Source organism: Prunus avium, chromosome 5 (genome assembly GCF_965620075.1).
Source record: "Prunus avium chromosome 5, drPruAviu1.hap1.1, whole genome shotgun sequence".
In the NCBI taxonomy this organism is placed as follows: domain Eukaryota; kingdom Viridiplantae; phylum Streptophyta; class Magnoliopsida; order Rosales; family Rosaceae; genus Prunus; species Prunus avium.
This window is the reverse complement of record NC_142288.1, coordinates 10,581,851-10,606,072: the sequence shown is the minus strand read 5'-3', so window position 1 is coordinate 10,606,072 and position 24,222 is coordinate 10,581,851. Positions and strand designations below refer to the sequence as shown.

General features: G+C 43.2%; 1 protein-coding gene across 2 annotated transcripts; it reads right to left on the bottom strand.

The window, feature by feature from the left end:
* Positions 1-17,571: 17,571 nt before the first annotated feature.
* On the bottom strand, positions 17,572-21,689 carry MEE21 (PIN domain-like family protein). Of its 2 annotated transcripts, XM_088252883.1 has the most exons (7): positions 21,509-21,689; positions 21,012-21,384; positions 20,033-20,336; positions 19,841-19,961; positions 19,330-19,632; positions 18,277-18,342; positions 17,572-17,984 (listed from the first exon to the last, which is right to left on the bottom strand). In XM_088252883.1, exons 3-7 carry the CDS (start codon positions 20,314-20,316, stop codon positions 17,895-17,897), a joined length of 864 nt encoding a protein of 287 aa, XP_088109009.1. In that variant the 5' UTR covers positions 20,317-20,336; positions 21,012-21,384; positions 21,509-21,689; the 3' UTR covers positions 17,572-17,894. The 2 variants fall into 2 exon arrangements, with proteins under 2 accessions (XP_088109009.1, XP_021830287.1); XM_021974595.2 differs by lacking the exon at positions 21,012-21,384.
* Positions 21,690-24,222: the final 2,533 nt, after the last annotated feature.

Sequence of the window (24,222 nt, the reverse complement as noted above, 5' to 3'; positions counted from 1 at the left end):
TACGTGTAGGAGGAATACCCGTTAGGCAAACGCTCTATCTATTCTCCTTTCCTTTGCAAGCTCTAATAGGAAAACCAAGAAGAAAAGTGGGCGGTGCCTCACCCACATGAAGAAGTCCAGCTAAGTAAAGATCTTGGAACCTCAAAGGACTTGGTACCTATGCGCTCTGGTTGGGGAAATTTCACCAAATAAGAGTGAATGGAAGGAAGTGAAGGAAAAGGAAGAAGGAGGTTGTGATAAAATTGAGGGTTCTAGTGCTTATAAAAGGGAGTTGCTTCTACCCAGCAAACACACGATCATCCAGAGCACGACCAAGCTTTTTTCAAGCGGCTGGGAATTTACTCAAGACACCCTATCTTCTACTTTCATCTCTTCCTCTCTTCCTCTCTTCCTTAGGCAGAAATCCTCCTAATTCTCTTCTTCCCCCATTTTGAACCTTAGTTTCTATAAGAAGTTCAAGCTTTCGTCTCTCTCAATTGCTAAACTCGTGAAGGCTTAGCTCCCATGCCACAAGCTCCTCAAGCCAAGTCATACTATTGCTAATCTGTCACATTCATCTAGTTTATTGGTGAGAAGAATCCAAGGTGTTTTCTAAGGTTTTCACAAACTTTTCAAAACTCTCTTGGAGCTTGGTCCTTGAACTTAGATACAGGGGCAACCTTATTTGTCCTTTCTTTACGACAGCCCAAGCTCATTCGTCAGGCTACTGGAATAAAAAGACCCCTACAGTTGGCAAGGATTCAGACTTCATGGACTAATTCTAACCCGGGAAGGAGATTTAGTCTGTCCAAAGTTGAAGGTAGGAATGCTCCTAAAATTTTTGAATGTTCAAAGATGGTGATACTTTGGTTGCTTAGAAAGATTGATAGATTGGAAAAGGAAAATACAAAAAGTCGAGAAAAATCAAGAAATATGTGTGTGGTTGTGTTGTTTTTCTTGTTTATGTTTGTTGTGATGAAGCATGTTTGAATTATGAAATGTGTTTTAGAAGGTTTGTTTAGTGAAATTTGTCATATAACTTCTCTACCTTGTAATTTAGTGTTGATGATGTTATGAAGTGGTGCAAATTAGTGTAACTTCTCTGCTAGCATTTACTGAACCAAATTAGGCAAAACAAAGATTACACTTATCCATTAAGAACACAAATTAAGTTCCAAAACAAAATAAACATGTGTACAAACCATTAATTTCCAAAACAAAGTGTGTACATTAAGTTCCAAGACAGCATAAACCATATGTTCCAAAATACAATTTGCAAGTTCCAAAACACATTGCAAGTGCAAAAACATAGATTCCATATTGCAAGTTCAAAAACACAGATTGCATCTTCCATCTTCCATCTTCATTAAGATATCTTTTAACTTCAAGGGTCATATTGCTAGTGATGTCTGGGATCCTGCCCAGAAAACCTATATTGTTACTCATAATAGTTCTTGTTTGTTTCAACTTCGAAGACAATCTGTGACCACATGTCAAAATGGTGAGCCCATGAATGTGTCCCATGAGAAATTCCATGTTATGTGGCAGCAAATTGATTGTATACTCCCAAGTGAACTTTGTTGGCACCAAAACTGAACAGATAGAGATGAGTGCAACTTACAAGTGATATGGACGATCGAGAGATCGATTGAGTGTTGGATGCAGGTTCTTCCTGTCCTCAGATGCTGATCCTGAATGGAAGGAAGACGAGATTCGTGAGGTCTATGGAACCGGTGTGGAACCAGCCTAAGACCCTCCGATGCTAAAGTAAGTTTGTTTTCTAAGAGCTTTCGCTATTGACAATATATTAGTATAAAAGTCAAGCTGAAAAAGTCTTACCCTTGTATTGTAGTGAATAGGCCTATTTATAGAGGGGATTTTGCATGCTCTTAGTACTTAATTTCGATGTGGGACTCGTGGGAGGGCCCTATGAGGTTGACACGAGTCCTTAGATATTTCGGGTAGGTACTTCGAGGTTGATTCTGCAGAATCGGTAGGGAATACCGATTGTAGACTGTGCTGGGCCTGTAGTGACCTTTTGCTGTTTTGAGACAATACCATCGGTAGCCGATGCTGATTGTTCGGAGCCTTGGGAACTTGGGGAGTTTAAGTGATCCACGTGTCAATTGATGAGTGGAGGATCAGATATGGTACAAACAGTAGTCCCCCAAGTTACCGATTGAGAAGCTTCTCGGTTGGGGACTTGAATCTGTCTTCGGCATTCTGATCCGGACTCGATGGTCTCATTGTTGCCGATGGTGGCATGTAGTCCCCCAAGTGCCCGAGCGAGTGAGCTTGGAAAAGAGACGGCATGATGTACCGATTGTTCCGAGAGGTGGAAGTCTTGTTTTAGGAACACCTGCCGTTCAGCACGAGAGGTGGGTGAAAACTCAACAATGTGCGCCTACCGTTCGGCACAAGAAGTGAGTGAAAACTCATCAATGTGCGCCTACTATTCGGCACGAGAGGTGAGTGAAAACTCATCCATATGCGCCTGCCGTTCGGCATAAGAGGTGAGTGAGAACTCATCAATGTGCGCCTGTCGTTCGGCACGAGAGGTGAGTGAAAACTCATCAATGTGCGCCTGCCGTTCGGCACAAGAGGTGAGTGAGAACTCATCAATGTGCGCCTGCCGTTCGCTAATGGAGTTGTGCTGGAAGGTGGCTAGAGCTGCAACGTTCGGGAAGTTGAAGCGTCTCTGAGGATTGGAAACGTTTCGAATGACAACGCTTGGGCTCCCCTATGCATGCGTGACACGTGTCGGCATGGCTATGAAGAGTCGTGTCGTTTCATATCCCGATGCGTCGCTTCGCTTCCCGATGCTAGGTTCGTCCTATAAATGTAAGGAAGGGACGATAGTTGGAATACTTGAAGATTTTGAGAGCAATCAGAGCTTGTGAGAGGCGATTTCCAGCGACCGTGTGAAGGCTAAGCAGGCGATTTCCGGCGTGCTTGAACCACCGTGCAAACAAGGTATGTTGCCGTGTTTTTGATTTTTTGTGAATCAAAGTGTTGATGTCGTTGAATTTTGTATGAACAAAGTATGAACGAGCATGAACAAGTATGAACATAAGTATTTAGGAGGTAGAATAGGACTGTTGATTCTAGCATGGCCCTTAGTTTCCCTTCGTGTGTTGTTTGTAGATGTCAGATACCGAATCCGAGCGTAGTCGTAGTCCGAGGACATTCGAGGACGATTCGTCCTCGGGGAGTTCTGCCGAAGAGAGTGGGAGTGCCGAATCTGCTAGCTCTTCGAGCTGTGAAATAGTGGAGGGGGCAGGAGTGCGCACCGAAGCTGGTGGCACTTCGTGTGGATTGCCCCAAGGTAGCGAGCCTTCGACTTCGAGTCGTGAGGCCGATGCGGGTGGCGTGTCCGTTACTGCACCAGGGGAGGGGGTGCTGAGGGTAGTCAGTGGCAGGCAACGGATCCCGATGGCGAAGCCGAAGGAACTGGTGTTCGGAGTAGATCACTTAGAGCCGAACACACTGACCGAATCTGAGCTGGCTAAGATTCAGGCAGAGTACAATATCCCTGATTCGGTAGGGATGCGAATTCCAGCACCGTTGGAGTCATTGAGTGATAATGACAAGGGCATGGTCTTCTTCACCGATGTCTTCAAGCATGGGCTTCGGCTGCAGTTGAGGCATTCGGTGCAGAAGATTTTGGCGGCGATTGGGTATGCGCCGGGGCAGTATAATCCAAAATTTTGGATTACGTTGCTCAGGACGATAACGGCGTTCAGCTTGACTGGCGAGGGGGAGCCGAGCTACGAACAGTGGGCCCAGCTGTATAGTGTGACGAGGGCGAAGAGTGCCGATCAAGGGGGGTGGGTTCCGTCCAACTGTCTATCGGCAGGGCAACGTGGGCACTTCGTTGTTGGGGTGCCGAGCTCCCAAAAGACCTAGCGCAAGCGTCGGGTGATTGTCTCCGGTGATTGGGAATCGGCACCGGGAGTTATTGTAGAGAGGAGTATTCCTACGACCTTTCAGACAGTCGGTAGGGTAGAACCTGCCGTTCGGCAGTAGTGTAGTGTTTTTTTTTTTTTTTTTTTTTTGACCGTTTGTGTTTTTGTTTCAGTGTCCTTGAAACGGCCTGCTGCTCCGATCCGTGAAGTGGAAGCGATCGAGCGTGTTCGTGTGAAGGTTGCCGAAGAAGATCGCTTTTTCAGGGAGTTGCTATACTTTCGGAACCTATTCAAAGTGGACTTGATGGGTAAGGCAAAATACGACTGAAGGTCAAGGGAGGAAGAGGAAGAAGAAAAAGGACAGAGTAAGTGATGCCGTTCGGCAGTTGTGCCGTTTCCTTCGTCTTTATGTGCCGTTTCCCATGTAACTTCAGTTTGTATGCAATGGCAGGTGGGAGACCCATGAGTGAGGTGACCAGGAGGCGGTTGGAGGGCCACGGGGCGCCAAAGCAGAGGAAAGGCGAGTTCCCCAGACTGAAGAAGAAGAAGGCTGCAGTGGCGTCCGAAGGGGCTTCGGCGGACGAGATGACGGTGGCCGATCGTCGTCGGGAGAAAAGGGTGGCCGAAGCAGAGGTCGTCCGAGAGGTCCATCTCCAGGTGACAGGCAAGAGGCAGATCGAGGGTGCCCTCGATACAATGCCGATGCCGAAGAACCCTAGGGGGCCGAACAAGGGGACCTCTGTACTGATTCCTGACAACGAAGGGGAGGGAGAAGAGGGTCCGGTTAACATAGCGTGCCCTCGGAAGGGGGTGCTGTTCATCAACTCCATGATTGATGGAGCCCAAATGGAGCTTTCCGAGATAGAGCAACTGTCAATGAAGACGTTGCGTGAGCAGACCGGACGAGCGTTCCGGCTTCAGGCTGCAGTAAGTGTGGTAGAAATTTTGTTTTGTTTCCAAGTGTTTGTGGGATCGACACTTACTGGATTCTTTATTTTTGTAGGCTGACATGGAGATGTGGCTTTGCACAAAGCGAGCCGTTAATGCTACCGAACGGTACCAAAAGAAGTTCGAAGAGGGCCGTTCGAAGATAGCCGATGCTGGGAAGATGCTCCAAGAGGCTGATCGGCATGCTGAGGAGAACGCTGCTAAGATTGCAGAGCTGGCGTCGAAGCTTGCGGCGACCGAACTGGAGGTGGTGGCCGCCCATGAGGCCAAGGCGGCAGTAGAGGTGGCGATGGATGCGGCCGAGCGGTCGCATGCCAAAGTGGTGGAGGAGGCTAAGGCGAAAGCCGTTGCTGACTACTGAAGAACGGAGGAGTTCACGCTGCTAGTGGACAAGGAAGTCATGGAACAATGTGACGACCTTGTCTACCTATTCAAAAGGTACAACGCTGACAAGAAGCTGAACCTGAACTTCCTCCGGGATCCGCCGCCGCTGCCAGGAGGGGTGACCAAAGAGATGGTGGAGGCATATAAAGGAGAGGATGCTGATGCCGAAGAAGCCGATGACACCGATTCGAGCAGCGAGGAGGAAGGGAGCCATCCTGCACCGATCGCAACCAGCGCACCGATTGCCGAAGCTTCGACCGTTGCCGAGCCTGCGTCTACTGATGTCGAGCCCCCCGCTTTGTAGACTTGTTGATTTTTAATTTCATATTTTGGAGATGTAACATTTTTGGAACATGCCGAACGGCGATTGTTTAAGACAGATGGCTCCTTGGTGGCCTTTTTATCCTAAGTTTAATTTTGATTCGGTTTAATTTGCCAACTTTCGTATTCTTATGTGTGCATGCCGTAGGTAGCTGATTTTGAATAAAATATTGTTGTTTATGGTAACGCCGTATGTATAGAATAGAAATTGTGAAAATTGATGCCGAATACAAAGGTGATGACCGAAGGTACGTTCACTTGTACAAAAAGTGATGACCGAAGGTACAGTCACTTGTAGAAATATTTCAAATGTTCTACGTTCCAAGGGTGGCCGAGGGTTTGGCCATCGATACCGCGCAATCGGTAAGTTCCCGGTCAGCAGATGGTGACGACCTCATAAAGGCCTTCCCATGAAGGGCCAAAGGTGCCCTCGTTGGAGTCCTTGGTGGCGAGAGAGACTTTGCGTAAAACCCAGTCCCCCACTTTGAACGATCGGCGTCTGACGTGCGAGTCGTAGTAGCGGGAGGTTCTCTATTTGTTGGCAGCATTCCGAAGCTGAGCCAGGGAACGGTGTTCGTCAATGAGGTCCAGGTTGAGTGCAAGAAGAGTTTCATTTTTCTCTAGCGTGTAAGATGTCGTTCGGCACGTGGGTGCGTTGATTTCGACTGGGACAACAGCTTCGGTACCGAAAGCAAGGGAAAACGGTGTTTCGCCAGTCGATCGTCGGTAGGAGGTGTTGATGGCCCATAACGCTTTTGGGAGCAAATCTGGCCAGGCTCCCTTGGCTGCCCCAAGCTTCTTCTTCAGTGTCCTCTTGATGATCTTGTTAATGGCTTCGACCTGGCCGTTTGATTGTGGGTGCGCCGGAGATGCGAAGAACAAGTTGATGTTGAATTAGTGGCATAGGTGCCGAAACTGAGAGGAGTCGAATTGTTTACCGTTGTCGGTGATGATTGCGTTCGGGAGGGCGAACCGACAAATGATATTCTTCCATACGAAATGCTCAACCCTGGCTGCGGTGATGGTTGCCAAGGCTTCGGCTTCGGTCCACTTCGTGAAGTAGTCGACAGCGACGATGGCGAACTTAAGCTGTCCCTTTCCTTGGGGCATGGGGCCGATGAGATCTAAACCCCATTGAGCAAAGGGCTATGGGCTGACAATCGGAGTGAGCGGTTCGGCAGGTAGTTTTGGGATAGAGCCGAAACGCTAACAATGATCACACCTTTGGACAAGTTTGGTGGCATCGGCATGGAGAGTCGGCCAATAGTACCCTTGGCGAATGGTTTTGAAGGCTAGAGATCGGGCGCTAGAATGGTCCCCTCAAGCTCCTTCGTGGATTTCTCGTAGAACGTAGTTACCTTGCTGTAGAGTCATGCACCGAAGCAGCGGTAAAGAGTGACCACGCCGATAGAGAATCTGGTTCAAAATTAAGTATCGTGCCTATCGGCGGCGGAGAGTTTTGGCCTCGATTTTGTCGCTTGGTAGCATTCCGCTTGTAAGGTAAGTATGGATTGAATCCATCCAGCTTGGATCCTGCCGAACAGCGTGTACCTCAGCGTCAGAGGTGCTGCGCCGAGCGAGAATTTCGATCGGCACATGGCGACCAACATTGTCGTCGATTGCCGATGCAAGGCGTGATAGAGCATCGGCGTGGCTGTTGTCGGATCTGCTGAACTTGATACACAGCAAAGTGGTGAAGCAATCGGCGAGCGTGTGTCAAGTAGGCAGCCATCGAAGTATCCTTAGCTTCGAATTCAGTCAGTATCTGATTGACAACAAGTTGTGAGTCGCTGCATATCTTTAGTTGTTGAGCTCCCATCTCCCTAGCGAGTCGAAGGCCTGCCAGAAGAGCTTCGTATTCTGCTTCATTGTTGGAAGCCTGGAATTGAAAACGGATGGCATATTCGATGGTTGTCTGATCAGGGGCTTTTAGTACTAAGCCGGCTCCGCTGCCTTGTCGGTTGGACAAGCCGTCTACATAGAGAGTCCATATGGGAATCGATGGAAGAAAAGTCCCCTTGGTCGGGTGGGCGACTGGTACTGCCGAAGCCGAACTAGGGGCGACATCCCTCGGATCTGCGTCCTCGGACGTAGTCAACTCGGAGATGAAATCAGCTACGGCCTGGCCCTGCTCAGCAGGGTGAGGGTGATAGCGGATGTCGAATTCGCTGAGTTCAATGGCTCATTTGACTAGCCGACCGGACGTCTCGGGTCATTGTAGTATTTGGCGCAGAGGCTGATTGGTGAGAACGGTAATACTGTGAGCCTGGAAATATGGCCGAAGCTTTCGAGCTGAGAAAACGAGAGCATAGGTGAGCTTTTCCAGTTCGGGGTACCGAAGCTCGACGTCCTGCAAAGCATGGCTAGTATAGAAAATTGGAAGCTCTATGCCGTTCGGCTTGCGAATGAGCACAGAACTGAGTGCTGTTGCCGAAACAAAGAGGTATAGAATGAGTTCTTCGCTAGGAAGAGGGGTGGATAATAAGGGTGCTCTGCTCATATAGGCCTTGAGGTCCTGGAAAGCTTGGTCGCATTCGGCAGTTCAAACAATCTGCCGTTTGCTTCCCTTGAGGGCCTTAAAGAAAGGGGCACACCGATCGGTAGCATTGGATATGAATCGGGCCAGAGCGGCGACACGCCCAGTGAGACTCTGAATATCCTTCTGTGTCTTCGGTATCTGCATGTCGAGCAAAGCCTTGATTTTTTCGGGGTTGGCCTCAATGCCTCTTTGGCTGATTATGAAGCCAAGAAATTTGCCCGAAGCCGAAAGCACATTTGTTTGGGTTGAGACGCATGTTGTACTTCTTTAAGACGCTGAACATAAGGGAGAGGTTGTGGAGATGAGAATCGGCTGTTTTGCTTTTGACTAGCATGTCGTCCACATAAACCTCCATTGAGGTGCCGATGAGTTCAGAGAAGATTTTGTTGACCAAGCACTGGTATGTTGCCCAAGCGTTCTTCAGTCCGAACGGCATGACATTGTAACAGTAAAGTCCTTTGTCAGTGATGAATGCCGTATGTTCGCGGTCGGTAGGGCTCATGAATATCTGGTTGTAGCCTGAATATGCGTCCATGAAGCTAAGAAGTTCATGGCCTGCTGTGGCGTCCACCATCTGATCGATCCTTGGCAGAGGAAAACTGTCTTTTAGGCAAGCCCGGTTTAAGTCGGTATAGTCCTGACACATTCTCCAGGCGCTGCTCGATTTTTTGATCAGGACCGAATTTGCCAGACAAATCGGGTAAGTGATCTCTCGGATGAAGCCGATTATTCGTAGTTTCTCCACCTCGATTCTCATTGCTTCGTACCGTTCGGCATCGTAAGCCCACCGTTTCTGTCTGATGGGTTTGAAAGTAGGACAAATGCTAAGCTTGTGACTGATGACGTTTGGGGCGATGCGGGGCATGTCATCGTATGACCAGGTGAAGACTTATGTGTTGGCGCGCAAAAATGCAATGAAATCGGCCCGTAGTGCTGAGCTCAAGGTGGTGCCGATTCGGACCTGTCGGTCGGGCTTTTCCTCGGAAAGGATGACCGATTCCAAATCTTCAACAGGTTGCACTTGTGGGGTGACGACCTCATCTCGGGGATCATCCAGTGTGTCCGTCCCCTTGCCGTTTGGTATAGTCACATTAGTAGAAACTGAGTATGCCTCGCGAAGAGTAGCTCTTGCCGATTCCTTCGTTGCCGAAACGTAACATGTCCGTGCACTCAACTGATCTCCTCGCACTTGGCCTACGCCAACGTGGGTGGGGAACTTGAGGAGGAGCATGTGTGGTGATAGCATGGCTTTCATCTTGGTGAGCGCCGTCCTGCCGATGATGGCGTTATATGCTGTTGGGCAATCGACCCCCAGAAAGTGGGTATAGATGACCGTTCGTCTGGGAATGGTGCTGACTGCGAACGGAAGCAGGACACTGCCGATCGGTTCGATCACATCACCCGAGAAGCTTAGGAGGGGGGTGATATCTTTGTTCAGATGCTGAGGATCTATGCCGAGGGCATTAAAAGCATCGGCGAATAGTACATTGACAGAACTACCGGTGTCGATGAGGATTCGGCCCACATCAAAATCCGAAATATCGGCTCGTATGATCATGGGATCGGAGTGGGGGAAAATGATGCCTCGTTCCTCTTCCTCGGAAAAGGTGATAGGTTCCCAACCATTTCGTTGGATCTTGTCGTTGCGTCCTTCCGCCACGCTAAGGATTTGGGGGTGCCGAACGGCACGAACGTAGTTCTTGACGGATCGGTTGCTGGTTTTGGCGATGGGTACCCCTCCACTGATCATATTGATCTGCCGATTCGAGGGCTGATCCGAAGCCATTTTGGTGTTTAGGTACTGATCCAGCTTCCCTTCGTTGATGAGGCGTTCAACAATTTTTCGAAGGGCAATGCACGATTCTGTATCGTGGCCATTCTACTGGTGGTATCGGCAGAAGACCCCTGTGTCCTTCTCGTTCTGCCGAGGAAGCTTTCGGTTGTTCGGCTTCGGTATCATCTCACCTTCTGTTAGGAGGACATGCTCGTAAGTGGTGTTGAGTAAGGTGAAAATTTCCTCCGGCCGATTCCTTTTCGGATCTTCGAAGTCGCTTCGCCTACCGGAGTCCTTCCCCTTTTTATTGCTGTCCTGCCGATCCCGGAAGTGGTCTTTCCGTTTGTTTCGTGTCTCGTAAGGAGCAGAGGCTGGGGGTACCGTTCGGTAGGGGGCCTAACCGACGGTCCGATTCGCCGGAAATCGGTCATAGCTCTGCGTCGAAGGCCGATCGGCCGTTGTTGCCTTGATTGGTGGGGCCGAAGCCCAACCTTTGGAATTGAAATGTTCGGCCTTGACATGGATAGCTGCCTGCTTCATTAGCTCGGCGTAGGTGGTCCAGTTGCTGCTGTGGACCAGATAGCGAAACTGAGACGACCGAAGGCCGCTCTTGAAGGCACCGAAGGCTGCCCTATCGTCAGTCTCTGGACATCGAGAATACTCGTGGCTGAACCTAGCCGCATATTCCCTCAGGGGCTCATCGTCCTGCTGTCGAACGGTATACAGGTCATCGGCAGAATACAGGCGATCGGTCTGAATCATGAAATGGTTGGGGAAGGTTTGCTTCAACTGATCGAAAGAGTCAACCGTACCTGGTTCCAATCGGTAGAACCAATTCAGAGCAGCTCCGGTCAGGGTGGAGGGGAATAGTAAATATTGGCCTTCGTCCGTTAGCCCTTTGCAACCCAAGGCTGACTGGAAGGTATGAATGTGAGTAACTGGATCTTCCACCCCTGAGTAGAATGATATTCAGAGTGCTTGGACCTCTTTTGTCGTGTCTGAACATTCGGATGCGACTGGTGAACGGTCCTGGTTGTACCTTCCCCCACGTTGGCGTCCGAGCCTGGTTCTGTTCCTCCTCAATGCGGTTCATCTTCTGGAGGAGGAGACGGATGGTAGGATCGGTAAAGGGAAGATCATCACCGAAGGGTTCCCTTACCTCCTTCCCTGTGCCCCGGCCAGTGTGGTGGCCCTGAACATCCTGGTCTGCCGTTCGGTTTGGGCTTCTCTCATAGCCTCCGGTATGCTGATCGTCTTCCCGATTCGTTCAATGGCGCTCCTTTGAATGTCCTGCCGATCGGCGGGAGATTGTGGTCCCTGTTGAAGTTGGAACATAGTCTGATTCGTCCGTTTCTTCCAGACCGATCGCGCCGTACCTTCGGCGTACAGGGGATTTTGGTCCAAGCGCCTCCAGGCGTCGATCTTTGAGTTTTACCTGGATAGGGATGGGCGAAGGCTGTCGCTCTTTGCGCCGATCGTTGATCCTATCACGGCAATCGGAGTAAACTTGATATTCCGGACGACGCTCTCCTGGGGAGGGCACAAACAGTCTTCGGGAGGCAGATGGCCTGCCTGCGGCTTGTTGTTTCCCTCTATCCTGGGCATTGGGCTTCCGCACGCTTTTAAACGATTTCTCTTGCCGAAGCTGCATGGTTCGTTCCAGACCGTCCTGCAACTGGGTGGAGTGCGTTTGCTGATCATGCAGTTGCCTCTGGGTGTCATCCAATTTAGAGGAGAGAATATTGTTGTGCTCCTGCATTCTCGCCATCTCCTGCTGTAAAGTCTCCAGGCGAGCCTCCAGAGTGTTTGGCTGGGCAGGCGTTGTTATTCGTGGCGTTTGAAGCAATGGAGCTAGACTTGGCTCACCACCGATGCCGAGGATGGGGCCATCAATAGGAAGGGCCGATGATAGATTCATTTTTCGGTCTCAGAGCTTTTGAGATATGGGTTAATTGATAAGCGATTCCCACAGACGGCGCTAATCTGTTGGCACCAAAACTGAACAGATAGAGATGAGTGCAACTTACAAGTGATATGGACGATCGAGAGATCGATTGAGTGTTGGATGCAGGTTCTTCCTGTCCTCAGATGCTGATCCTGAATGGAAGGAAGACGAGATTCGTGAAGTCTATGGAACCGGTGTGGAACCAGCCTAAGACCCTCCGATGCTAAGGTAAGTTTGTTTTCTAAGACCTTTCGCTGTTGACAATATATTAGTATAAAAGTCAAGCTGAAAAAGTCTTACCCCTGTATTGTAGTGAAGGGGCCTATTTATAGAGGGGATTGTGCATGCTCTTAGTACTTAATTTCGATGTGGGACTCATGGGAGGGCCCTATGAGGTTGACACGAGTCCTTAGATATTTCGGGCGGGTGCTTCGAGGTTGATTCTGCAGAATCGGTAGGGAATACTGATTGTAGATTGTGCTGGGCCTATAGCGACCTTTTGTTGTTTTGAGACAATACAATCGGTAGCCTGATAAGTCCATAAAATTACATATTTATATACTCTTTATACTTAGTTTTTGTAAGAGAATTTGGTTTAAAAAGGACTTATTACTTTATTTTCTCAATTCTCAGGTTTCTAGAGCAAGTAATTTGTTTTCAACGGAAATATGACTTTTTGGTGGAGTTTTAGCACAAGACCAATTGGAGATGAAAGCTAAGATCTTGAAGATGATTGTGGAATTTTTCTAGAATTTTCGGAGCAGCCAATGAGAGCAGTCTTTGAAGTTAAGTCAGCATAAGATGCAATCCCGTCAAAACTGTGCTGCTGTGGAAGAATGACCATTTGAAGACTTTCCTGATTTTTCCTGAAGGCGTGCGATATATGGATGGAAAGATAAGACAAAAATCTACAATTTACATATTTTTCCCGATTTCTCTTGGAGGAGGAACAACCCCAAACGTGCAAGCAAAGTAACTGACATGTTATCCCAGTCCAAGTAGGAAGAGGAGTCAAGTACTTACCCATTTTGGATTTATGTTTTAATTAGGTTTTTCTTTATTGTTGGGCTACTGTAAAAGCCCAGCTAGGGTAGGAATAGACGTGGGGTGTCCTATTTAAGCATGAGAAGCAACTCCTTAGAGAGGACGGAGAAGACCAGGAGAAATTGGAGACACCGGAAGAGTACCGCCATTGGCTAAGTTTTATTGTTTCTTCCTTATGTTTTTGTTTATGTCGAATTCTAAGATTATGTGTAACTAATTTCCTTTTGCTAGGGCATGATGTAGCCCTAGTATGATAATCTAGTTTTCTTATTTTACCTATCTATTGATTGCCGTTTGATGTTGGATTCTTAATCACTGTGCTTAATAACTTGGTTGATTATCTTGATGCTTGATCACCATCTAGACTTTTAATTGAGTAATCGGATGCAAATTAGAGTAAATACCATACTTAATTTGAGGCTTGCTTCATGTGATTAGGATTTGTAATTCGTCTAGGGTAAATACCATACTCCTAGGGTTTACATGCTTGTTCGAGGTTTTCATTGATCTTAATGAGTTTCTATGTGTTGATATTTGACCTAAATACCATAGGCGAATTGCATGTAGGAATATACGAGTTAGCCTAAATACCATAGGTAATTCATGAAAAAGGAAAACTAAGCGGCGACATCAAATGGTTAGTAAATAGGTAGGTGAGTAAGAGGCTAGATCGGATTACTAGTGGTGAATTCATTGTCCTAGTGCTTTTATCAATTTGAATTTCTCATCCTTGTGTTTCGTTATTTTCTACTTATTTTGTCTTCTAATTTCGTTGTTAATTAAATCATTCTTTCAAAAACCCCTTTTGTGTTTACGTGAGTATGCTACGTGTTTAATTTCTTGTTTATATAATTAGAGTAGTTAAAGTATTTTGTGAAGGAAATTAAGTTAGACTAATTGGAAGTTGAACTCAATCCTCGTGGGAATGACCTCGTATTTGCCATGCTATATTATGATTGACCTTGTGCACTTGCGAGTATAATTTGTGTTTAGACTAATCTTTATAATCTCAATTTTTCAGGTTGTCTAAAATTCACAACATAGCCGATGCTGATTGTTCGGAGCCTTGGGCACTTGGGGAGTTTAAGTGATCCACGTGTCAATTGATGAGTGGAGGATCAGATATGGTACAAACAAACTTACCAAACCAAGTGATGCAGCTTGACGCAAAAAAGAAATTGAAGTTGATCCAGTCTTGGTGTTCTTCACAAAGTCAACTACTTGCATATGCCTTTCATAGTCATCATTCCTAGCCTTGTTCCTCGAGGCTCCTTAAGCCATAGTCAGCTGTAATTCCGCACTCAAAGTTGCAAAAACAGCATGAAAACTATGTCCGCTTCAACAAGACCGAAAACCTTCTAGGTAGGCAACCTAGTTCTTCGCTCCCAATAGGTCATCAGGTCCCTCAAAATCCAGTACTTGACAATGTACTGTTTGATCAATGCATTATTAGGATATGGTAGAAGTTCAAGGCTTTTGGGCAAATGGGTCTTTGGGGTTTCATGGTCCGCGTCGCTACCAAGCCGGGAATCGGGCTCAAAAGCCCAATACTTGTCCTGGAGGCCATAGTTGAGGGAACTGGGGAGGTTTGCTAGGAAGACATGGATGGAATTTTGGGGAGAGTGAAGGGCATTTTGGTAAATTAAGGATGATGGAGAAGGAGAAGAAAGAGGATTGGAAAGGAAGAATAGAGAAAGAGTGAGCACGCACAGGAGAGTGAAGGCGAAGAAGAGAGTGGGAACATAGCACAGTTAAAAAAAAATTATTATTCTAATTAATTAATTAAACATATTTACATTATTTAGTCCACATGGAAACGTATGGGTGAGTCTACATAGCAACACTAATTGCTACGTCATTATTTAAAGGAGAACATGATGGTCAAACTAACAGAGGTATGAAAATGATATGAAAATAAACGTTATGTATGCGGCTGAGACGAAAAAACTTGATGTATCGAAAGCTAAAACTCAGTAAACTTCAACGTAGTAAAATGAAAATTACTAATTCTTAATTTTTCTCCTTGGAATATCTCACAACCATGAATCTACTACTCCTAATTTTTTTTAAGAGAAATTCTACTACTCCGAAAATTATTTTGGTTTAATTACTGGTTTTCCCTAAACTCGAATATCGGTCTTAATTTATTGTTTTGATTTATTTATTTTTCTTTATTTTTTAATTACAATATTGTCCACATAGGAAACGACAAATCCCTATTGCATGTTGTGTGTTACATAATTTTATTAGAATGGTGTAGGGGACTTTTTCTTCCGGAAGCTACAAATGGGCTGGGCCGCTGTAAGGAGCGAACTGATGGAATTATCCCCCTGTGTCTAAGTTCAAAAATCAAGCCCCAAGAATGTCTCGAAAGGGTAGTGAAGCCTTAGGAAACTCCATGGTTACCTTCACCAACGAAAATAGCAACAACTTACAGATAAAATTTCTAGCTTGGCATGAGAGGCTTGTGGCATGGGAGCAAAATTGTCATGAATTTAGCACTCAAAGAGAGAGAGCTGTGAGTTCTTATGAGAGACAGGGGTTCTAAGGGAAAGAGGAAGGGATTCTAAGAAGATTTGATAAAGGGGGAGAAAGATGGGAATGGGTGGTTTAAGGTTTCTTCCGGCAGCTTGATAGTGACTCTGTCAAATGTTAGAACAGCATGGCAAGAAGGAAAACTGAGGAAGGAGATGAACTAAGCACGAAAATTGTTGGTTTTGAAAGTAAAAGCGGAAGCTTGCTCTCTGGTTGTGGATGATTTTCGTTGGGTAGAAGAGGCCCTATTTATAGCCGCTGGAAGCCATCTGTTTCCAAAAAACCCAAATGACTTCCAACCTATTTTGCCAAGTTTTTCCCTTCCTTTCTCTCCTCATCCTTTCAATCATCTTCTTTTGGTGAAATCTACTCTGCTCCTTTGCATAAAATCAGGGATTTTGGGAGCTCAAGGCCCCCTTTCCCGCGGCTGTCTCTGTGAAGCATTCCTATTTTCAGATATCCCCTTCCTCTCTTCCCCTCCCTTTTTCATGGTCAGATATGAAGAGGGAAAGAACTGGGCATACATGCTGGTTCGAAGGGTAGCTCCTTGCGCCCCAATATCTTTTGGTCCATTGGATGCTTTGCTTGAAAACTTGTTCCTTCCCTCCCAGCATCCCTTCACGTGTGGATCCCTTGGCTTCTTTGTGGCTCTCCTCTTCAGCCAAGTGCTGAGGGCTTTGGATCCCCTTTATTCAAATTGTATGGGTTTTTTAATATGGAAAATCAAGTTATACAATAAGTGGGCTAAATTCACCAAACATTTGGGCTTCGTGGGCTATCTAAGGTAATGGGCTATTTTTAATTAAGTAATGGGCTATTTTGGTTAATTTTAGTGGGCCATTTTGGTTGGGATATTTTCTCTCTTGTGCTTACCCATGTTTTTGGGCCTAAGAAATGGGCCTGAGTTCCGAGGCTCCCAAGTGACCCGGAACCTCCATTTCTCGATCCATCAATGAGCCTCATGAGAACTTATTACCATCCATACCACAACCCATTCAAGCAAGCCCCGGACATTTGCGTGGCTTGGGCCCACTTAAGCTTGTAGAGTGGCTAGGTGTAATAATAATGATTTTCACTTGGCGTGCTTGAATTTTGTCGCGTTTAAAAGGGACATGATGCTTGATAGGATAATTAGCATAGGCTTATAGAGCCAGTGCATTTTATAGGCTCTAGCGTGGCGAATTACATATTTATTTGGCATGGCACATGGATCGTGACTCGTGCGAGCGTGAATGACGAACTTTCGCATGCCCGAATCTGGTTTCTTCTTAGTAAGGTATCGTACTGGGCCTAGAATATATTTGGGCATAGCCTTGGATTTTTTGGGCCTCAACAAATGGAAGCATTTCATAATAGGATGTTTGAAGAGTTTCAAGTACAAGACATGATTGTTGATGGTGAAATTGCGACCACTAGAGATAAGATTGCAGTAGATTTGTGGCGTGATTTTACCCAAGGCTATTCATTATATTGTTTTTGTAATATTTTGTCCAGAGATTTGTATGACTATGAATACCCTTTTCAGCTAGTCTTTAAGATGATAACTTGGAGGAACACATAGATCATGGAATTGTGTTTTGGTTACTTGTTACTATTTTTTCTTATCAAATTTTATCTAGTTGAGTTTAGGAAAATATGTTTGGTTTATTAATGCATAATAGAAAATGAATTTTATTTATTTATAATTATATATATAAATTCATGAAAAAATTATGTCAAAAACAGAATTTTAAAATGGTCAAGCCCAAGGCATGTATCATTTTCACGAATTATTCCCATACGGTTTTCATTGTTTTTGTGCTTCGACACTGTTTTTAAAACTAACTACCAAATTCTCGAATCTCCAAAATGCATTTCCATTTTCTCATTTTTGTTTTCTAAAAATATCCTGCGAAAATGATTTCTGAAAATATTACCAGACGAGCCCAAAAATAAATGTCAAGTTCCACTTATTCTATTGGATACGCTACTGTTCTTCAAACTGAAATTGCGGCAATACATTTGTATTGTAAATGTTCAATTAAGAAAGCAGATTTTCGGGTTTTAATTGAAATCTAAAACAATGATATTATTGTTATAAGAGGTAAAGAATATCTAAAGGCTTCTTTTTCAACGGTAGCGTTTTTCCTTGTGTCTGTTTTTGAAAGGGTACCTTTTTTAAATTTTCCCTCTACTGTGGCACTTATTTTGAGTCTACTTTGTTTAATAAATAATAATATAAAAAAATCAAAACAAAACGGGTACACTTGCTTTTGAATTTTGTTTAATGTAAATCATAACTTTGGCTTCATGTGTGAGCGAGCTCCCTTCATTTTTTTTTTTTGGTGAACAGCTCCCTTCATTTTCGCTGTGAAGGAAACATGAATAAGCTAAAATAACTCCCAACTTTGAAGGAGACACAAACAAGCTAATATAACCCAAAATATCATCTCCCTCCAAATTGACCAAAGTACAGCGTGCTCATTCAACCCGTCATCCAGTGAAAGCCAGCCAAATTTCAAAACTTTTAGCCAAGGAACATTAACCATCTGCCTCGACAGGCCTTTTGCCTTTCCGCGACCTATTCCGCTTCTTACGACTCCTCAAAGTAGCATCTCCATCCTTCCTTTCCTGCATGAAACTTCAGAATATCAAAAGACACACAAAGCAAGAGAAAGTGATCATGTCTCATCTCTTCTCCAAAAGATCAGAACATGTTTCTATCCATGTTCCAGGTGACTCTACATTGTAGTTTAGAGCTTTGTAAACTAATGTGAGATATCAATCAGTTTCATCTTGGGCCACATGTGCTAATAGTTCTAGGCATGCAATTTTTATAAGGGATAGTGAGACATCAAAATATTGCCTCAACTAATGACTAGCCAGTAGCGGGGAATGCTATAAACAATACTTGCAAGCTCACCTGTACTGAATGAAGATCTGGGTTTTTCAAAGTCTTCTTCTTCTTACACGAAAGGGGATTTGGACCCTGCAAGGTGGAATAAAAAGGGTAAAGTCATAAACATTGAAACAGCATCTTAAGGAACCATTTTCTAACAGTATTAGCATATGCATCGACAACGTATTAATCCCAATCATTTTCTATTTAATTTCCCCAAAAATTTGAAAAAAATAACATGTCAACACACTGAACATCAGCTAAATGATTACATGCTCAGAAACATCTGGCTTGCAAATGCTTTTGATTCAACATTGTCCATTACAAAAGAGCTATCAAAATAAATTTGAATACAGAACAAGAAATGAATAACTAATCACCGAATAAGGTAACTACAGGCTGTACGATTAAACAGTTCTTATTTTATCTTAGTTCTTTAACACTACTCACTTTTGTAGCATTCATTAGAGTCTAGTTCCCCATCCAGGAAAATATATATGCATAGAAAGTGAGGAAGATAGAATTGGGTGAACATTGTAGACTTGCATAGTAATCAGCAAAATTGGCTTCTAACTATGATCATACATTATTATCTTCCTTCAAGTATCAGGTGCATGAATAAGATTGCATTAAAATTTTATGTAGATCCAGCAAAGCATCTTCCTAGTGAAAAATAATTTTTTCATGCGATTACTTGCATAATATGATATCTTGATATAAATATCTCAGTTTTGCCTTGTTTAACTACATAAGACAGGCATTATGTAGTTAAACAAGCCAAAACTGGGATACATATCTTGGTAAGCAAGATGGGGAACAGAGTTGAAACATATACTGCATCATAAAGAATGATCCGTGTATACTAAAAATTCTAAGAGTTTTCATAATCCATAAAAACACAACAGATGTCCTTCCAACATTCTACTTAATATTATGTGCAGTCCATATCAAAAAAGTTAGATGGGGTGAACTCTAACACCTTACATAAGATTAAGTATAAGCAGACATGTAGAAGGAGAGAAAAAAAAAGTAAGTAATAAATATACAGGAAAATGAAAGAAATGAGTTTGGTAATACCTTTGCCTTCTTTCTCTTAAACTGAACTTTATCCTTCACACCCAATCCTTTCCTAGCAGTATGCTTCTTTGCTACAGCCTGCACTTCCAAGTTCTGATCTCCAAAACCATCTTCATCAGAGCAATCCTTTTCTTGATGAGAAGTCGACATATTCTTTGTCCCCTTTGTCAACATCTTATATTCCAAGTCAGTCACATGCAAGCGTTGTTCTTCAGAAGTTTTGACAAATTGCCGTTGGGCGGCAGATGGTGACTCAAGAAAAAGAGCGGTTCTCAGAGCATATATAGCAGGGACACCTGGTATCTGCAAGTGAAAAAATGTCTCCATGGATACATGCTTAAGGATATACAATATGACAAATGTAATGTGCATCAAACCAGATTGCTTAACAAACGCAAAGATGCCATTTATGAGGGTAAATGTGAGAGCAACAACTGATATACAGTGGAAAAAGTAACACCAACAATGACAACTGCCAAAATAATAGTAAGAAATAAAGTGAGTCAATAACCTTGAGAATTTTCTCACGAAGATCAGCCTGCTGAGTAGCAACAAAGAAGTGCTCGGGATTATTCTGCCCAATAATATCCATGATGCAATCATCAGCACTCATGGCTCTCTCATGATCGCACCTGAGAAATAAACATAGTTCCATGTAAGAAACAATGAAATAATCTCCAAAGAAAGAAAAAGAGAGGCATACCTTGCAGTAATGAGGCTCTCTGCAGCTTCAAGAGCCTGAGAATGGGAAGGAACATGCCTTAGATCTTGCTTTTTCAACTCACTGATAGCGCATTTGGTGGTGAAAAGCATGACAGGGGCACCCAGGATATTAGAGAGGGCCTTGTCAGCAGGCGTAATGCGATTGACGACGAGGTGATGCACAAAATTCACATCACATAGCACCTTGTACGGCTGTCTCAACCCATAGCATGCTGTGTAGAACCGCACTATCTTCCTGTGCCTCCTCTGCTTTTTCACTCTCATAATTCTACCCTTCTACCCTACTGCAGCAGAGATAATCCTTTCAGTCTTAACTTTATAAACAAAACAGATTAAAGAAAAAGCAAACGATGCATATGCTGCATCCTCACAAAAGTAAAACCAATCAACTGAAAGAAACAGAGTCTCACAAAGCTATATATATAATCCAATTTGATTAAGTATAGGTATATAATCCAATTTCCTCCCAACCGAATTCCAAACTAAATATATTTGTCTACAGTATGTCAAGAATGAATGCACAGTAAATACAATGGTTGATATGCACTACCAGTGGTGCATCCAGGAATTTTTAGTTTTAGGGGCGAAATGTGGAAGTGCAAAGCATTTAGTTTAAAGAGAAAGATCTTAAATATTAATTAACAAAACGTTCATTCATAGTGGAGCACAAAAAGGTCCATACCATACAATCTCAATGACCAAACTCAAACTTAAAATGACTAATGAACATCAAATCCAAAATTGAAATAGAAAACCAAAAAGAACGTAAGTAAAACTAAAAATTGAAACAATCAATCCACTAATCACACATGAACACCAAATCAGACTGGTCCATTTATAATAATGCAAAGAACAGAAATTTTGTTCCTTGTAACAATGAACTGTAGAAATTAGAAGGCCCAAAGAAGAACGAAGAAATGAATTGCAGAAAGAACACTAAAGAGAGCAAAGGGACTGACCTTTAAACAGCAAAGAGAAAACGATTATTATTAGAGGACGTATTTTCTGCGGTTGCTGATGTCAAAGTTTCTTCAGTTAGTTTTACCAATTCGGTCGTATGTATTTGTACAAGACAAAGTGGAGAGAGAGAGAGAGAGAGGGAATTCCGTCGGATTGGGTGAAGGTTGGGTAGGATTAGGGGTTGGGGATTTAGGGTTTGAAGGTTGAATTGTGTGTTCAAACTCATTTGGGGGAGGGAGTTATCGGGCAGCAGCAGGGAGGGAGTTGTCGGGCAGCTGTGGAACGACGTCGTGACGTCGAGGAAATTTTAAAAAATAAGTCGTAATTTATAAACCCTAAACCCTAGACCACTTGCTCCTTTGTGGATTGCATCTGTGTATTTCAGTAATTAATGGAATAATCACTTCACTAATAATATATTACCATCCACTAGAGGCAGGTAACAAATTGTGCAATCTTCACAGCAAAATATATAAGACTTTGCAAATAAAATTACCTAAGTTAAATAAGGAATTCGGACTTTGGGTGTCGTATTGGCAGTAGACGACGGCGGCAGCGGCAGCAGCAAACGACGGAAGTTGGAGCGAAGATGAAGAAAAACTTCGGAGTTGCAGAGGCGGCGCGTCAGGAAGAAGCTGATGCGTGCGAAGGGAAAAAAACAAGTTCACTTGGGCCCTTAAGCCCACAGCAACAAACCCAATCCCCAAAACAAAGATAATACCTTTTCAGCCCATACCCAAAATAAATAAAACTCCTTTTGACATTTTAGGCCTTAGAGCATCCGCAAATGTAACATATTTGACTGATAGAATATAACTAATATGTTAATTTAAAAATAATTCATATAAATTAATAAAATATATTATTTTAATTGTTGTATTCTAGTTTTTGGAGATTTTTGTATCGTACCATATCGTATTTTCGTATTTGTATCCGTACCCGTGCAACATAGCTTATTTGTTTCCATTTTTATATAATTCTTAAACAAGTTTTTAATTTTTTTAAAAAAATGTTTAAATGTTTTATATATTTTATTATGATGTTTTAAGCCTTTTTATATATTATGATTTTTTATTTATATACCTAACCGAAGGCAACCAAGGTACATAAGTGGGTTTGAAAATCATTCCTTAAATCTGTTCTACAACCGTTTCCAAATTTCTTTCTCAACTTTCCAAGTCGTTCATTATTTATGCACAATCATAATCATTTTTAAACAATCTGAAGTGAAATCCGAGTAATAAATTATAAACACATGCTTGGAAAGTAAAAGCATTCGATAAAACATTCATAAGTCCACAATCCCGCTCACCTAAGGACCTAAAAATGAGGTCCTGTAAGGTCCTCTTTAATATATCAGGTAGTATTTTTGCAAATTTCCCAAAAAAATAATATATCTATAAAAAAATATTTTGAGGGGAAACAAAGATTTGTCGTGGCCTAAAATTAGTCTTTAATCAAACAAAATCCACCACATTTTGTATTTCCTTTAAAATCGATGAGTTTTTGAATATACCCAAACTTTTATGAAGTCTTTTAAAGTCGTGATTGAATACATCCAAATTTGAATGGAGTTTTAAAAGTTTGAATTGACTACGGTGGGGTTAGTATGTTCAGATATAACTTATGTTAAAACTTTATTTTTGTCCACTCACATTTTCTCTATTTTGCGCCCCCCAAGGATATGGTTAGCTGAGTTCTACCACTCCTCATTGAGGCATCATCTGTGTTCTGTTGCATCGATTCAGCTGCATCCTCAACTTGTGCTACTCGCAAGTGCACGAGCCGTTCGGTAGTATAGCATATGTAAGTGCGAGGTCGAATCCACAGGGATTGATGATTGAATAATCCAATTCAGTTTTCCTACACAAAACAGAAAAACAAGAAAGAAAATAAATAAAACAAGAAAGAAAGAAAAGAAAATAACTCAAGCAGATGAGTTCCCAAGTTCAATTAGATTAACGGATTGATTCTAGCTAAAGTATGATTAAGCCATGGTGTTTGGTCCTAACCTTGTATTCCTAATTCCCTAATTTGATCATCTGTTGTCTAACCTAAACTAAGCATTAGGAATCCATTAAGCATAGAAGAACATTTTAAACAACCAAGTATGTATCTAATCCCTGTTGTCGAATGTCCATACATACTCTTCCTATTCATAGTTCAATTTGAATTAAAGCATGATGTCTACTCTTAATTCAAACCAAGATAGCTAACATGCAAGCCTAAATGGTGATCAATCATTCAAACTAGCATATTAACTTATAAGCGTAATGAATAAGAACAAAAACCATAATTGAAACTTGGAAACTAATCAAACTTGAAACTAAAGAAAAGAATTTACATAACAATGAAAAGTAAAGTGGAACTAAGAAAAACTTAAGGAGAATTTCAGCACAAAGATTTCATTACAACAATTGAAAAATAGAAAGAGAAACTAAGAGAATTTGAGGGAGAGAAGGGAGGGGAGCTCTAGATAAGTGTTTGAGAGCTCCCCCCTTTGGGGGTGTTTTATGAAGCTTGAAGACTTCTCTATTTATAGGGCTAAGAGGGAGGAACATCATGATGAATTCCAACACCACCATTCCTCTTTTAATACAACCTATAACTCTCACTTCATCTTGTCTATGTTAGTGTGGGATGGAGGCTCCCCCCTTTGGGGGTGTTTTATGAAGCTTGAAGACTTCTCTATTTATAGGGCTAAGAGGGAGGAACATCATGATGAATTCCAACACCACCATTCCTCTTTTAATACAACCCATAACTCTCACTTCATCTTGTCTATGTTAGTGTGGTTGGAATCAATTCCATCCCATACTTCTTTTGCTACTCTTGAAGCTTTCTTCACATGGGTTTTCAAAGGTGTTCAATTGTGGCTGCCTTTTGCTGCCAACCCATGTGGTTTTCTTTTGGTTGCTGAAAAGAAATGATTCTTCTGAACCAGGCTTGGTGTAGGAAGGCCTGAGGTTTCAATATGTATCCAATTGGGCTCACATTTGGATATGTCATAATAGACACCCATCGGAACAACTTTTATGAAGAATGTATTCCCATCTGAGTAGTACAAGTGTACGTTTTGGGCCTTGCAAGTTGACTACCGAAAATAGACTGGAATTGACAATGCATTGCAGTCAGCTCGTGGCTTGTTTTGGGCTTGATATTCCCTCCTAAAAAATCTGGAAAAATCTGGATCTTCAAACCCTTTGAATT

Bases quoted from the DNA above. Each gene is read 5' to 3' on its own strand.
- MEE21 (XM_088252883.1), bottom strand. From the start codon at position 20,316: ATGAGAGTGAAAAAGCAGAGGAGGCACAGGAAGATAGTGCGGTTCTAC. The intron at 19,962-20,032 runs GTATGCCTCTCT...TTTATTTCTCAG, and splicing joins GAGAGCCTCATTACTGCAAG to GTGCGATCATGAGAGAGCCA. The intron at 18,343-19,329 runs GTATTACCAAAC...TCCACCTTGCAG, and splicing joins TTAAGAGAAAGAAGGCAAAG to GGTCCAAATCCCCTTTCGTG.